We start from the raw sequence: 12443 nt of genomic DNA, 5'->3' as shown, positions 1-12443 counted from the left end.
AATAATATATATATATATATATAACCCTATATCGAATAATCATCACTCAATTATTTTATGAATTAGTTTGGTTGTTGATGTTTTACACAACATTTTGCTGACTTTGCTGCTACTTTTACTGCCATTGTCACTTTTACTTTATCATTTTGTTTTTAATTGCTCTTGTATTACCTAAACATAAACAGAACCAGTTTCCATGTGATCTCAACCCTCTTAACACTCAACATTTTGGAGTTTATGTTTTTAAACTCTCTAGTTTCTAGGCCCAGATCTTCTGCTGATAGCCCTGCAGGAATCCAAAGTTTTGACAGACATAGACTCTTTATTCCTGCTTTATCAAGACTAAAACCAGGACTAAAGAATTTGTGATGGGGAAGTAGGTCTTATTCTGACAGCAGTATCATCCACAGTATATATTATATCAAACAGGAGGATTCAGTTCCACCATGGTTTCTTTTATGGTAATTTGGTGCCATCTGCTGGCTGCAGCTACAAACCACAAGTACAACTTTAATTTAATCTCCTTTACTTTAATTTCATCTTTTACTTTATATCCCCGGGTGATGTCCTTCATGACAGGTCCTTAACGAACTAGATAAGATAACACAATAAGCAAAGATTTAAAAATCAAAATGTGTAAAAAGGTAGAGTTCCTTGAGGAGGTTCTGGTTTATTTATGAATACTGATACGGGCCCTTGAATATATTTTCATCTAGAAGAAGTTTTTAGGGCCTGAGGAGGCTGTAGGGGTCATTGAGGAAGTTATAGGATACAGGAAGAAGTTGTTAGGATCTTTGCAGAGGTTGATGGGGTCATTGAAGAGGTTATAGGGACCTAAAATAAGTTGTAAGGATATTTGAGGAAGTTGTAGGGGTCATTAAAGAGGTTATAGGGTCCTTAAAGAAGTTGTCAAGGTCTTTGAGTAGGCTCTAGAGTTCTTGAAGAAGTTGTAAAGGCCTTTGAGGAAGTTTTGGGGGTTCACTGAAGAGGTCATAGGGTCCTTAAATAAGCTGTAAGGGTCTTTGGGGAAGTTGGGGGTCATTGAAGAGGCCATAGGGTTCTTAAATAAGTTGTAAAGGTCTTTAAAGAGTTGTAGGGGTCATTGGAGTCACTGAAGAGATCACAAGGGTGCTGTTACAATCCTGGAGGAGTTTGCAGGGGTCACTGAAGAATGCCTGAGGTGGTCGTAGGCGTCCTTGACGAGCCTGTAGAGTTCTTGGAAAAGTTGTAAGGGCCTGAGGAGGTAGGGGTCATTGAATAAGTTATAGGGTCCTTAAAGAAGTTATAAGGGCCTGAGGAGGCTGTAGGGATCATCAAGGAAGTTATAGGATCCAGGAAGAAGTTGTAAGGATCTTTGTAGAGGTTGTAGGGGTCATTGAAGAGGTTCTAGGGACCATAAAGAAGTTGTAATGGTATTTAAGGGAGCTGCAGGGTACGGGTATGTAATATGGTATATGGTGAGGATGTAATATGGTACTTGTAGAAGTTATAAGGATCTTTTAGGATGTTGTAGGGGTCACTGAAGAGGTTATAGGGTCCTTAAAGAAGTTGTAATGGTCTTTGAGGAAGTTGTAAGGGGTTGTTTGGGAGGTTAAAAGGGTTCTTGAAGAAACTGTAGGGTCCTTGTGAAGTTTTTGATTGCATTGAATGGATTGTAAGGGTGCTTAAGGAGATGTAATCCTCCTGGAAGTTTTTGTTCTGCCCCATAGTCAGCTGAAGCTGGAAAAAAATGTCATTAGTGAGAAGGCTCTGCCGACATCGGGAAAAACAAATATCTCAGTTTTGAAATTGGCCGTAGTGTTCACAGTCACAGAGTCACACGTTGATGCAATGCTTGTGTCTTCTGTAAGTACAAGCTTTCATTTTCTGTACACTAACTGCCAAAACAGTGCACAATCTGCATTGGTGAAAGACTATTAGGTTACAAGAAAGAACAGTAAATATAAGCTGAGTCTTCTTCATCTCCTTGATATTCTGGCATTTGCTCCACTGAGTGTCAGGTGCAGTTTTCTGCTTTTTCAGCTTATGCTTGCATTAAAGTAAACCGACAGCACTGAAACAGTTTTTAATCCTTCGTCTTGTACACTGAGGTAATAATGTCGGAGTAATTGTGGCTCGAGGGGCCCTGTTCGCTGACTGACAACTCATTTAAACAGACACGGTCAAGGAGATGAGAGGCGAGGTTCAGAAACAGGAAGTTAATGAAGCTGGAGGGATGAGCGACAGGTACAACATCGTTGATACACTCATGTGTCCCTGTGTAATTGAAACCTCATTTAGTAAAACACAGCGATGCTGATTCAACCGTTTTCTCTGAAACTACTACAGTAGAAAAGCTTCAATTTGCCTGAAAACAAAGAATAAGAGGCGAATGGAAACAGATACAAGTAGAATATAGTGCACCTGATTAAAATGGCATTAGGCGATTGTACTGGTGTGATCAAAACTTATCAGCCCATACATATGGATGAAGAGGGACCCGATCCACCTGCTGGTAGACCAGTAGGTCGTTATTATGCAGCTTGTTCTCCCCTCAAAAATGCAAATTCAGGATTTCCACGTTCGGTTAGAGGCCGGGGTGGTGGATGGGTCAAACAAACGATGGACAACTGGTGGACTTTCACCCAGGAGAGTGGGGTTCACGTCCGGTGTGGAAACAAAAGTAAACGATTTTCAACTTTAGTTACGTGAATCACGTATTTTGAACGTAACTTAAGTTTTTGTGTAATTTGCGGTAGTCAGATGACCCTTGTAACTACTTCACTTCCGGTATTCAGTTAATTTATTTACTGTTTAAACTGTCTTTTATAACGCATTACCAGGAAGTTTTTGCCCTAAAGCTAGATCAGTGGTTTTGTAACATAAATCCACAGAAACTGCAGCCTTTTTTACAACCGCGAACTGTACATGGAGGTATGATAACGCGTGACTACACTATATGCGCATATGTGTTGTAATAGGTGGTACTGACACACAATCTCTTCTGTATTTTAAGTTGGAGAACGTCTTGTTGAACGTGTCATTATATACACGTACACGTAGTGGTTGTAAAAAACCCTGCAATTTCACTGAATTTACGCTACAAACCCACTGACCTAGGGTTTAGGGCAAAAAGTTCCTGGTTAGGAGTTATAAAAGACAGTTAGAAAAAAGTAAAGAAAACGTATGTAAATGCCGGATTTGAAGTAGTTAGGAAGAAGACATGACTACAACATAAACGTAAGGTTCACTGTTGCAGTTTCATCGAATTTAGGCTACCAAACCACCACACAAATACAGTTCTTGGTAAGGCGTTATTGAAGACAGTTGAAACAGTAAATAAATGTACATAAATGCCGTAAGTGAAGTACTTATAAGGTCAACATGACTACGGGAAGTGGCATTGTAACTTAAGTACGTGATGCACAAAAAACAAGAACTTCCATACTTTATATATTGTCACACTGTTAAAATAATTGCCTTAGTCATTTTTTGTCAAAATGTTTTTTTTTTGCCTAAATAATCTCCTCATGATGCCAGCCACCTATGGTAAAATCAGATCATGTGATTTTACCCCTTTAAGATAATGGCCTATGTCAAGTGTGTGACTTAAGATGATTTATTATGCCTAAGTCAAAATAAAATGTGACTTACGCAATTTTTTGAACATGCCTTTGTGACTTAAGCAAGATATGGTAACACTTTATTTTGAAGGTGTCTACATAAGAGTGACATGAGCGTGTCATAAACATGACATGGGATGTGTCATGAACATTAATGACACTTTGAAGTAACATTAATGCACATGATACTTGTCATGTAATGTTTCCTAAGTCATTTATTTCTCTTAAGTTACATAATTTACACACAATGTTATTACTATGCCAATAGCCACCCTTTGTTACATCCTTTTTGAGTGAAATGATCAATAAATGTCATATGTTACAATTTTGGTGAAGTTTTTTGTGTTTCCTGCAAAACTTTTAACAGACGATATCCGCCTCGCTGTCATTCATAATTCTTACCATCACTATAGAGGGCAAGGAAGGACAGTCTCAAACATAAATATGGGTTGTGTTTTTTTTGCTGCCTGTACAAACGAGCACTTAAATGTAAAAATAAGTGCTTCCCCATTATATATGAAGTGTTAAAATGAACCAAACATTAACAGTAAAATGCAAAAATACACATTAACTTCTTTATTCAATGTTGGTTAGTTTAATCAACAGTAATGCATCATAGTATTGTCCACTTGTTTATCTTACCACCTGTTCTTTTTGTTTATCAGCTTTATGAAGATATATTTTCCAGCTGATCCAAGAGGGTTTTTAAAGAGTTTATTTAGCTGTACAAGTAGGAGGAACACTTCCCCCTTCTGTTCATTGCAAACATTCAACATGTAGAAAGACACTGTGAAGCGTGTGAAAAATTGGCAACAACAATAAATGTTGTTGAGAAAAAGGTTGTCTAACAGGTCAGACTATAAAGCAGCAGTGGTGACTGTTCACCTAGAACGATTATCATTATTATCTGAACTAATGCCTTAAGACAGCATATTTGTGCAAAGTGGGGCTGTGGCATGCAGCTAAAGGTTGACTCGCCCTTTCCGTTAGACAGAAATGGTAGGTTGAGATTAACCTTAGAGCAATGTTACATTTTTTGAGTTGACAAGGAGGATATATGTTTACATTACGTTGAGAGGAGACATACAGAAACACACCTTTGAATGCAGACAGGAAGGACATGAGAACAAAAGACAGGTTGAGAGAGAGACAGACCTCCACAGAAAGTTAATCTGTTTGAGATAAGACTCTCTAAATCTTTCAGCTTTGGAGGAAACTTGAAACCCAGACCATCATATTTCCATAATCTGCCTTATATCCTAACCAACAGGCCTCCGACACACTCATCTCCATTCCCATCATGCACCTGGCCTCTGACACATTACCATAATCCATCCAGCCTGTACAGACTTTTGGCTGTAGTGTTGTGAGGATGCACGCTGCGAGGTGCAGCTGGTGTTGCACTGATATTTTTTTAAGCTCACAGGTGAAGTGGAGCCCACCTGTCTGCATGAAAATAATGACTTCACCCATACTAACACAAAAATGTAGCCTATCCTTAATTCGCAAACATCTAAAGCAGTCACAGCAGTGTGCTGAAGCTTTGGCAAATGTTTAGCTAAATATCAATTATTGGATTTTTTTTTGCCATTCTGTAAACTCTTTGTTTCAATCCTCAAACTCTTCTATCTCTCCCCTGGCATGCTGAAAAAGATTTTACAGAATCAAGCCTTTATCATAATGTTTTTCTTTGATACATTCCTCAGACAGTATCCCCTCTGAGGCCTGTGTTGATCTCCCCAGAAAACCCCAAACTTTAAATTTAAAGAGCCTTTAAACCTGATCTGATCCTTGTCGACCAATGGCTGTTTAGTGCCTTTAATGTGTCCCCAATGCCTCAGGCTTACATTAATCCATACTGATACTATTATTATTGGACTAGATATAGCCTTATAATCAGAGTGGAAAGCCTATGTTGCAGCTTCTGTACATATCTAACAACTTACAGTGATACTTTGCTGAGTTTCAACCAACTTTGTGTCCGTGCAGTGTGAGCAGATAAAACAGTGTGTAGTTTCTGGTGCCATGTCATTGTTCAGACATCCCAATAGTCTCAAAAATTGGTCACTGGACGAAACCCCAGTTAACCCCCCAAACAACCCCATTGCTGATCTCATACACAATGGACTTTTTGTCCTTAATACATTAGTGTAGGTTGATGTACATAGTCAGGCAGCTTAGGACCATATTTGAGAAGAATGGGGACACAGAAAATGTATATTTTGACACAAAGATTGACCTTGTAAGTGGCTTGGAAGATATATTGGTTCTCATAGATTTTATATGGCTGCCTTCTCCGATCTGCAATCTTGATGAAGTAGCTCCCATCAAAAATGTAAACTTATGATGATTGAGAGCATGTGATAAAAATGTGGTGCTTTTGACCGACGTTGTCAGGCCGGGCTCGAAGCAGGACTCAGACGCAGAGATATTTCAGAGTATGTAAAAAGCACTTTATTTAGGTACTTGGTCAGCAAGAGGAATTCCCCGAACAGAGGAAACAAAAAGGCTATGAACATTAACCGTCTAAGGACCTAACAATGATAATCCCTACAAAGAGGGAAAAAACACAAAACTCCTGACTATCCTGATCTCAGGGCAAACTATCCTATGGGGAAAAGAACAAATAACTAGACAAGGGAAAGGGAGAAAAAAGGGACAAACTAAAATACTAATAAACAAAGGGCGCCCCAAAAGGGAGGAAAACCTAAACAGGGAAAAAGACTAAACTAAAAATCACTCCGTAAAATGGAGGAAACAATCTAAGGGCAAAAACTAAATGACACAGAATAACTCTTAAGGAGGAAATACAAAAGGCAATCTAAACAACTAACAAACTAAGGGAGCAGCTAAGCTGTGAAAAATTACAAAAGAAAATCACTCTTACGAGGAGAACCAACTTGAAAACGAATCAAGGCAGATGACTGTGGCGATGACAAGAACTGTGGAAATGGGCGAGACGAAAAACGACACACTGGCACAGGACAAGGGAGACACAGACTATTTAACACATGAGGGAGGGAGCACCAGGTGAACACAATTGGTAATTAGGGCAGGTGACACACACAGGGAGGGGCAGGTGATCTGAAACGAGAGGAGAGTTACTTTTCAAAATAAAAGCAGTGACGAGACAAAACATAAAAAACCCAAGACCTCACCACGGTGTGACAGACGTGTCCCCTTTATTTTGCTAAGCCAACTGACTAACAAGTGAGGTGATCGTTCTAAGCCAACCCTTGATCATTCCTAACTTTAACCCTCTACCAAGCCAACCACTAGCCACAGACGGCCCAAATAGTCCAAAAATACACACTTGATTCCAGTGAAGTGACTTCAACAATAATGTTTTATGGTGTGGCAATGCTATGGTTTAGGGATGGTGAGGTTAAGGCAAATAAAACACTTGTTGGGGGTTAGGGTTGGACCAATGGGACGTTGGATGGCACCAATGTGATAAATACATTTGTTAAGTGGTCTTTTTACCAAAGAGTTTGAAGCAAGGTCAAGAGCCTTTTCTCTTATAGATTTTGAGAGCAATAATCCATGCTTTTATTCCTTCTCATACTAATTATTGCAACATTTTTAACTTCAGATTGTGTAAAATGCAGCTGTATGTCTGCCTTCAAAATCTAAAAATATTGTGCAATATTACTCCAATTTTAATGCCAATGCACTGGTCACTGATGACCATTTTTAAAGCTATAAACAGAAGCTTTTTCAGTGGCTTGGCCAAAGTTTTGGGACCACCTCCTTCTACCTCCACTATATTATGTTTTAACTCCAGGTTTCAATGCAAATGTATTGACAATTTTAACCAATTTTTTGAGAAAATTAGCAAAAGAAAATACAAATGAATGCTTGTTTCCATCTAGAACTGTTATGTGATTAGTATTATGTTAATTAAAAGCTAGCAGTAGGTGGTCTCCAATTGGAAAACAATTATACCATTAACTAACATTTCTGTTGTTTCATTCTCCTTGCCCCGCTCTCACTTTCTCTGTTTCTAAGCCTAGAGGTAGTGCAATGATTAGTTATATTTTTATTGATTGACAGGAGGGATAATCAGAGGGACAGATCCATATTGACCAGGACCAAAGACTGGGTAGAGTTTTTCAGTGAAGGAGCAGCCAGTAAAGGAGTAAAGAAGAGTTGCAGAATGTACGTTATAAAAGGAGACCACACCCCTGTCATAGTCCACAAACACTCTCACCTTCTCACACTGTTCATTCACAGGGAGAAGGACAGATGGGTTGGTTAAAGCAAAGTACTGATCTCCATGCCTATGAAATAGAGCCCAGAGGCCATTTTCTGGATTTAGTTGAATCTCTCCCTTCCTGTTCACTGACTCTTGGATCACTCCTAAAACCCAAAATGTCTTTCCTTTTACTTCAACATCATAGTAGAATCTGCCACAACAGAAACTCTGCTTTCCCAAGACAAAAAGGACAGAATCAAATCGTTTTGGGTTATCTGGGACTTCATTCCACACATCACTATAGTGTACTTGTTTCCCGTCATCAGACAGGACGAGTTTAGGATGTGCTGTATCAGGATCCAGAGTCACATCCGTTGCACTCTGCTGGACGCTTTTCAGCTCGCCTTCCTGCAGCTTCTCCATCTCATTTCTGAACGTCTCTGTGACCTGACTCACTGCGGTCACCAGGGCCGTCCTCAGGAGCCCTTCACCAAAGGCGTGACAGGTGCTAAGGTTTGGCAAGTCTTTGGTGAATGGAACAGTGTTCACGGATGAGAAGCTCTGGAAGAAGCGGAATCGGTCTTTTGAGCGTAAGAGCCGCACCACCTCGATGCGTCTCCTCACGAGCTGGTTGATTTCCTGCTCCAGGTCTTGGGTGAAACCTTTGGCCTGCGTCTCAGTCGTTTTCTGCTCTGCATCGATCATCCCGACGAGCTCGTCTTTAGCACTTTCCAAAGACTGAATCAAAGAGGCGAAGACCTGAACCCCGGCTGCCGTCTCTCTGTCCGAAGCTTCCTTTCTAACCCATACCCAGTGTTTGATCTCCTGATTTTTCACCTGTCTCTCCAGGATCTTCTGCTGAATTTCAGCCTCTGTTCTGGAGAGCTCCGCCTTCTTTAATTTATATTCGTCTTTCAGAGGAACAATGTTGTGAAATCTGTGGCTAGAGTCTGCGCAGGACTGACAAATGGGCATTTGTTCGTTCTTGCAGTAGAGCTCCAGATGTTTTCCGTGCTTGGGACACATATTGTCCACCACATTCTCAGTTTTTAGGCTGGGAACTGTTTGATGCTGCTGCAGGTTAGTAGAGTAGTAGATCAGACATGCCACACATAACACCAACAAGCAGAACTTCAGGGTTATCTGTCCATTTCCAGTAGGAGCATCACTGGAAGCGTCTCTGGGTTGGGCAGCTTGTTGCTCCGAGGCGTCCCTGGCTTTCCTTCCAGTTGACTCTCTGAACTTAATAGCCATCTCCGATATGAAAGTATTAACCACTAGCTTATATTTTTTATTAACGCTCTCTTTACACATGGGACACTGGCGCTGGGAGCTAAAATTCAAGTGCTGTGCGATGCAGGTTTTGCAGAAGTTGTGTCCACATGGTAATGTGACTGGATCCTTGAACACGTCCAGGCAGATGCAGCACAGAAGCTCCTCCTCAGTCAGCACATAGTTGGCAGCCGCCATGTCAACAACCTGCAGCCAAAAGATTTACAAGATTACATTACCGGTTTTATGTCCAAAAATACACACTTGATTCCAGTGAAGTGACTTCAACAATAATGTTTTAATGGTGTGACAATGCTATGGTTTAGGGATGGTGAGGTTAAGGCAAATAAAACACTTGTTGGGGGTTAGGGTTGGACCAATGGGACGTTGGATGGCACCAATGTGATAAATACATTTGTTAAGTGGTCTTTTTACCAAAGAGTTTGAAGCAAGGTCAAGAGCCTTTTCTCTTATTGATTTTGAAAGCAATAATCCATGCTTTTATTTCTTCTCATACTAATTATTGAAACATATTTCACTTCAGATTGTGTAAAATGCAGCTGTATGTCTGCCTTCAAAATCTAAAAATATTGTGCAATATTACTCCAATTTTAATGCCAATGCACTGGTCACTGATGACCATTTTTAAAGCTATAAACAGAAGCTTTTTCAGTGGCTTGGCCAAAGTTTTGGGACCACCTCCTTCTACCTCCACTATATTATGTTTTAACTCCAGGTTTCAATGCAAATGTATTAACAATTTTTACAATTTTTTTGAGAAAATTAACAAAATAAAATACAAATGAATGCTTGTTTCCATCTAGAACTGTTATGCAATAAGTATTATGTTAATTAAAAGCTAGCAGTAGGTGGTCTCCAATTGGAAAACAATTATACCATTAATTAACATTTCTGTTGTTTCATTCTCCTTGCCCCGCTCTCACTTTCTCTGTTTCTAAGCCTAGAGATGTGCAATGATTAGTAACATTTTTATTGATTGACAGGAGGGATAATCAGAGGGACAGATCCATATTGACCAGGACCAAAGACTAAACGTAATATATATTAGCATTATATTGATTGTATCATTCAGAGATTTTATGTAGAACTGTGAAACCAGTTAAGACAATTATTTATATCCAGATAATATTTTTTTGTTGCAGACGAATGTTGTAATAATTTCTGTTCAGTGTTATTCAAATTGCACATTTTTTTTTACTGTAAGATGTTTAATAAAAGTGACTTGAATTGTACATTGTGTAATTATTTTGCTGTTGTATTGCTGAATGTACATTGCATTACATTCCTTTTATTGAAATAAAGTTTGTTAATGTATGTTTATGGCTATGTCGACTTTGTTTACCATCTTCATAGTTCCTTTTTTCCATTGAAAACTGAATCATATAATCAGGACACTACACACTACACACACCCACACACACACACACTCACACACATATTAAACACACACACACAGACATACAGACACACATATAAAACACACACACACACACACACACACATATAAAACACACAGACAGACAGACACACACACACACACACACACACACAGACACACACACACACACACACACACACACACACCTTGAACCAGCATTCATCTGCATTATATGATAAATAATCTGACATCAAGCTACAAAAAAATTGCAACCTAATAACATTATTTTCAAAATGTAATATAAAAAACATTAAACAATTTCCAAGAAGAACAATAATCCTTTAGATAATTCAGTGACTTAGGGTGAAATAGAATATAAATAGGCTTTTTCTTTCCATTAAGTTTGTTTGTTTACATAGAATCATAAAGGGGTCAGGTGGGGCCCTCTCAGGGGGGTTTCCTACACCTTCACACACTACAATAAATACAACCAAGTGGAGTGATTACTTTTTATTTTTTGTCTCCACCCAAACATAATATATATTACCATTATATTGATTTTATCATTCAGGGATTTTATGTAGAACTGTGAAACCAGTTAAGACAATTATTTATATTCAGATAATATTTTTTTGTTGCAGACGAATGTTGTAATAATTTCTGTTCAGTGTTATTCAAATTGGAATTTTTTTTTACTGTAAGATGTTTAATAAAACTGACTTGAATTGTACATTGTGTAATTATTTTGCTGTTGTATTGTTGAATGTACATTGCATTACATTCCTTTTGTTTAAATGGAACACGATCTCGCATTAACTTTGTTTCGGACGGACTTTATAATGGAGTGTGAAACACAGATTACCAGTTAAGACAGTTGGGCAATAAGGCCCTGCAGTGCAAACTTTGTTTTTCATATTTGTCTGGACGTAGTCTTTAATGTCACCCAAATGTTTCTTAGCAACAAGGGGGAGTGGCTTCAGTTGGTGCCATCTTGGCATTGGCTGTCTCCAAAAAACAATACACCCTGTGTTATGACCAACAACAGCCTCTATTATCTTTATATCTGATCATAACGCATGAATTCCGCTCTGCTCTTACTCTTTAGAGTACTTTAATCGACCAACACTCCCTATGTTGCAAAGAAACTCTTAGAAATAAGAGTTTCAAAAAACAAAGTCGAGGTCAAATAAATGTTTTGTTTTTTTCCCCAAAGATGGTCTTTTTTTCTTTCTTTCTTTTTACCCAAAAAAGACAAACTTGCAATCAAGATTTTTTTTTAAAAACTTTTCACTCACTGACATTTATTCCGAAAAAAAAGCTCTCGTATCTTTTGAACTACTCATATGACCAAGATAAACAGCACAAAGTCCGCTCTACTCTCATTCTAGACAACACTTTAAGATAACACTTCTAAAGAAACTCTTAGAAATACCCTTAAATCCTAATCTTTGACACAGTTAGTGTGGTAACTTCTGAAACCTGGAATGCAACATAAACCACTTCTCTGTTTAACCTCAGATACCGTCGACACAAAGCACAACTTTAAGCCGTTTTCTGGACGACAAAGGTGAGTATTTTATCGTCTAAAATATAGATTTTACATGATGTCTCACTTGGAACAGAGTAACAAACAGCAGCCTGTACTCACCTGTGTGTGCTGCAGACTCCTGAATGAACCAGTCTGACTGACTGGCAGAGATGAACTGATTCACCTTGCTGCTCTGTTGTGAACTTCCTCCTGAGGCATGTCCCATGTCACAAGTCTCCATTGTGTTATATTTGCATTACATGCATTCATTTACAGCAAGACAAACCAGTTATCCATATAGGCCTCTATTTATAAAATCCATCCTAAGTCAAATCAGTTTGTTAATGTATGTTTATGGCTATGTTGACTTTGTTTACCATCTTCATAGTTCCTTTTGTATCATATAAACAGGACACTACACACTACACACACCCACACCCACATTTC

At 38.7% G+C, this 12443-nt stretch overlaps 1 protein-coding gene across 1 annotated transcript; it reads right to left on the bottom strand.

Moving 5' to 3' along the window:
* Positions 1–7641: 7641 nt before the first annotated feature.
* On the bottom strand, positions 7642–9299 carry LOC131961132 (zinc-binding protein A33-like). Its single transcript, XM_059326405.1, has 2 exons — positions 8822–9299; positions 7642–8734 (listed from the first exon to the last, which is right to left on the bottom strand). The coding sequence occupies exons 1-2, from the start codon at positions 9265–9267 to the stop codon at positions 7642–7644; spliced, it is 1539 nt and encodes a 512-aa protein (XP_059182388.1). The 5' UTR covers positions 9268–9299.
* Between the last annotated feature and the right edge of the window lie 3144 nt (positions 9300–12443).

The sequence above is a fragment of the Centropristis striata genome, chromosome 22, assembly GCF_030273125.1.
Source record: "Centropristis striata isolate RG_2023a ecotype Rhode Island chromosome 22, C.striata_1.0, whole genome shotgun sequence".
Taxonomy (NCBI): domain Eukaryota; kingdom Metazoa; phylum Chordata; class Actinopteri; order Perciformes; family Serranidae; genus Centropristis; species Centropristis striata.
Note: the sequence above shows the minus strand (reverse complement) of the source record. Positions and strands in the feature narration are given on the sequence as shown.

Bases quoted from the DNA above. Each gene is read 5' to 3' on its own strand.
- LOC131961132 (XM_059326405.1), bottom strand. From the start codon at position 9,267: ATGGCGGCTGCCAACTATGTGCTGACTGAGGAGGAGCTTCTGTGCTGC. The intron at 8,735-8,821 runs GTGTCCCAAGCA...CTCTAGCCACAG, and splicing joins GAGAATGTGGTGGACAATAT to ATTTCACAACATTGTTCCTC.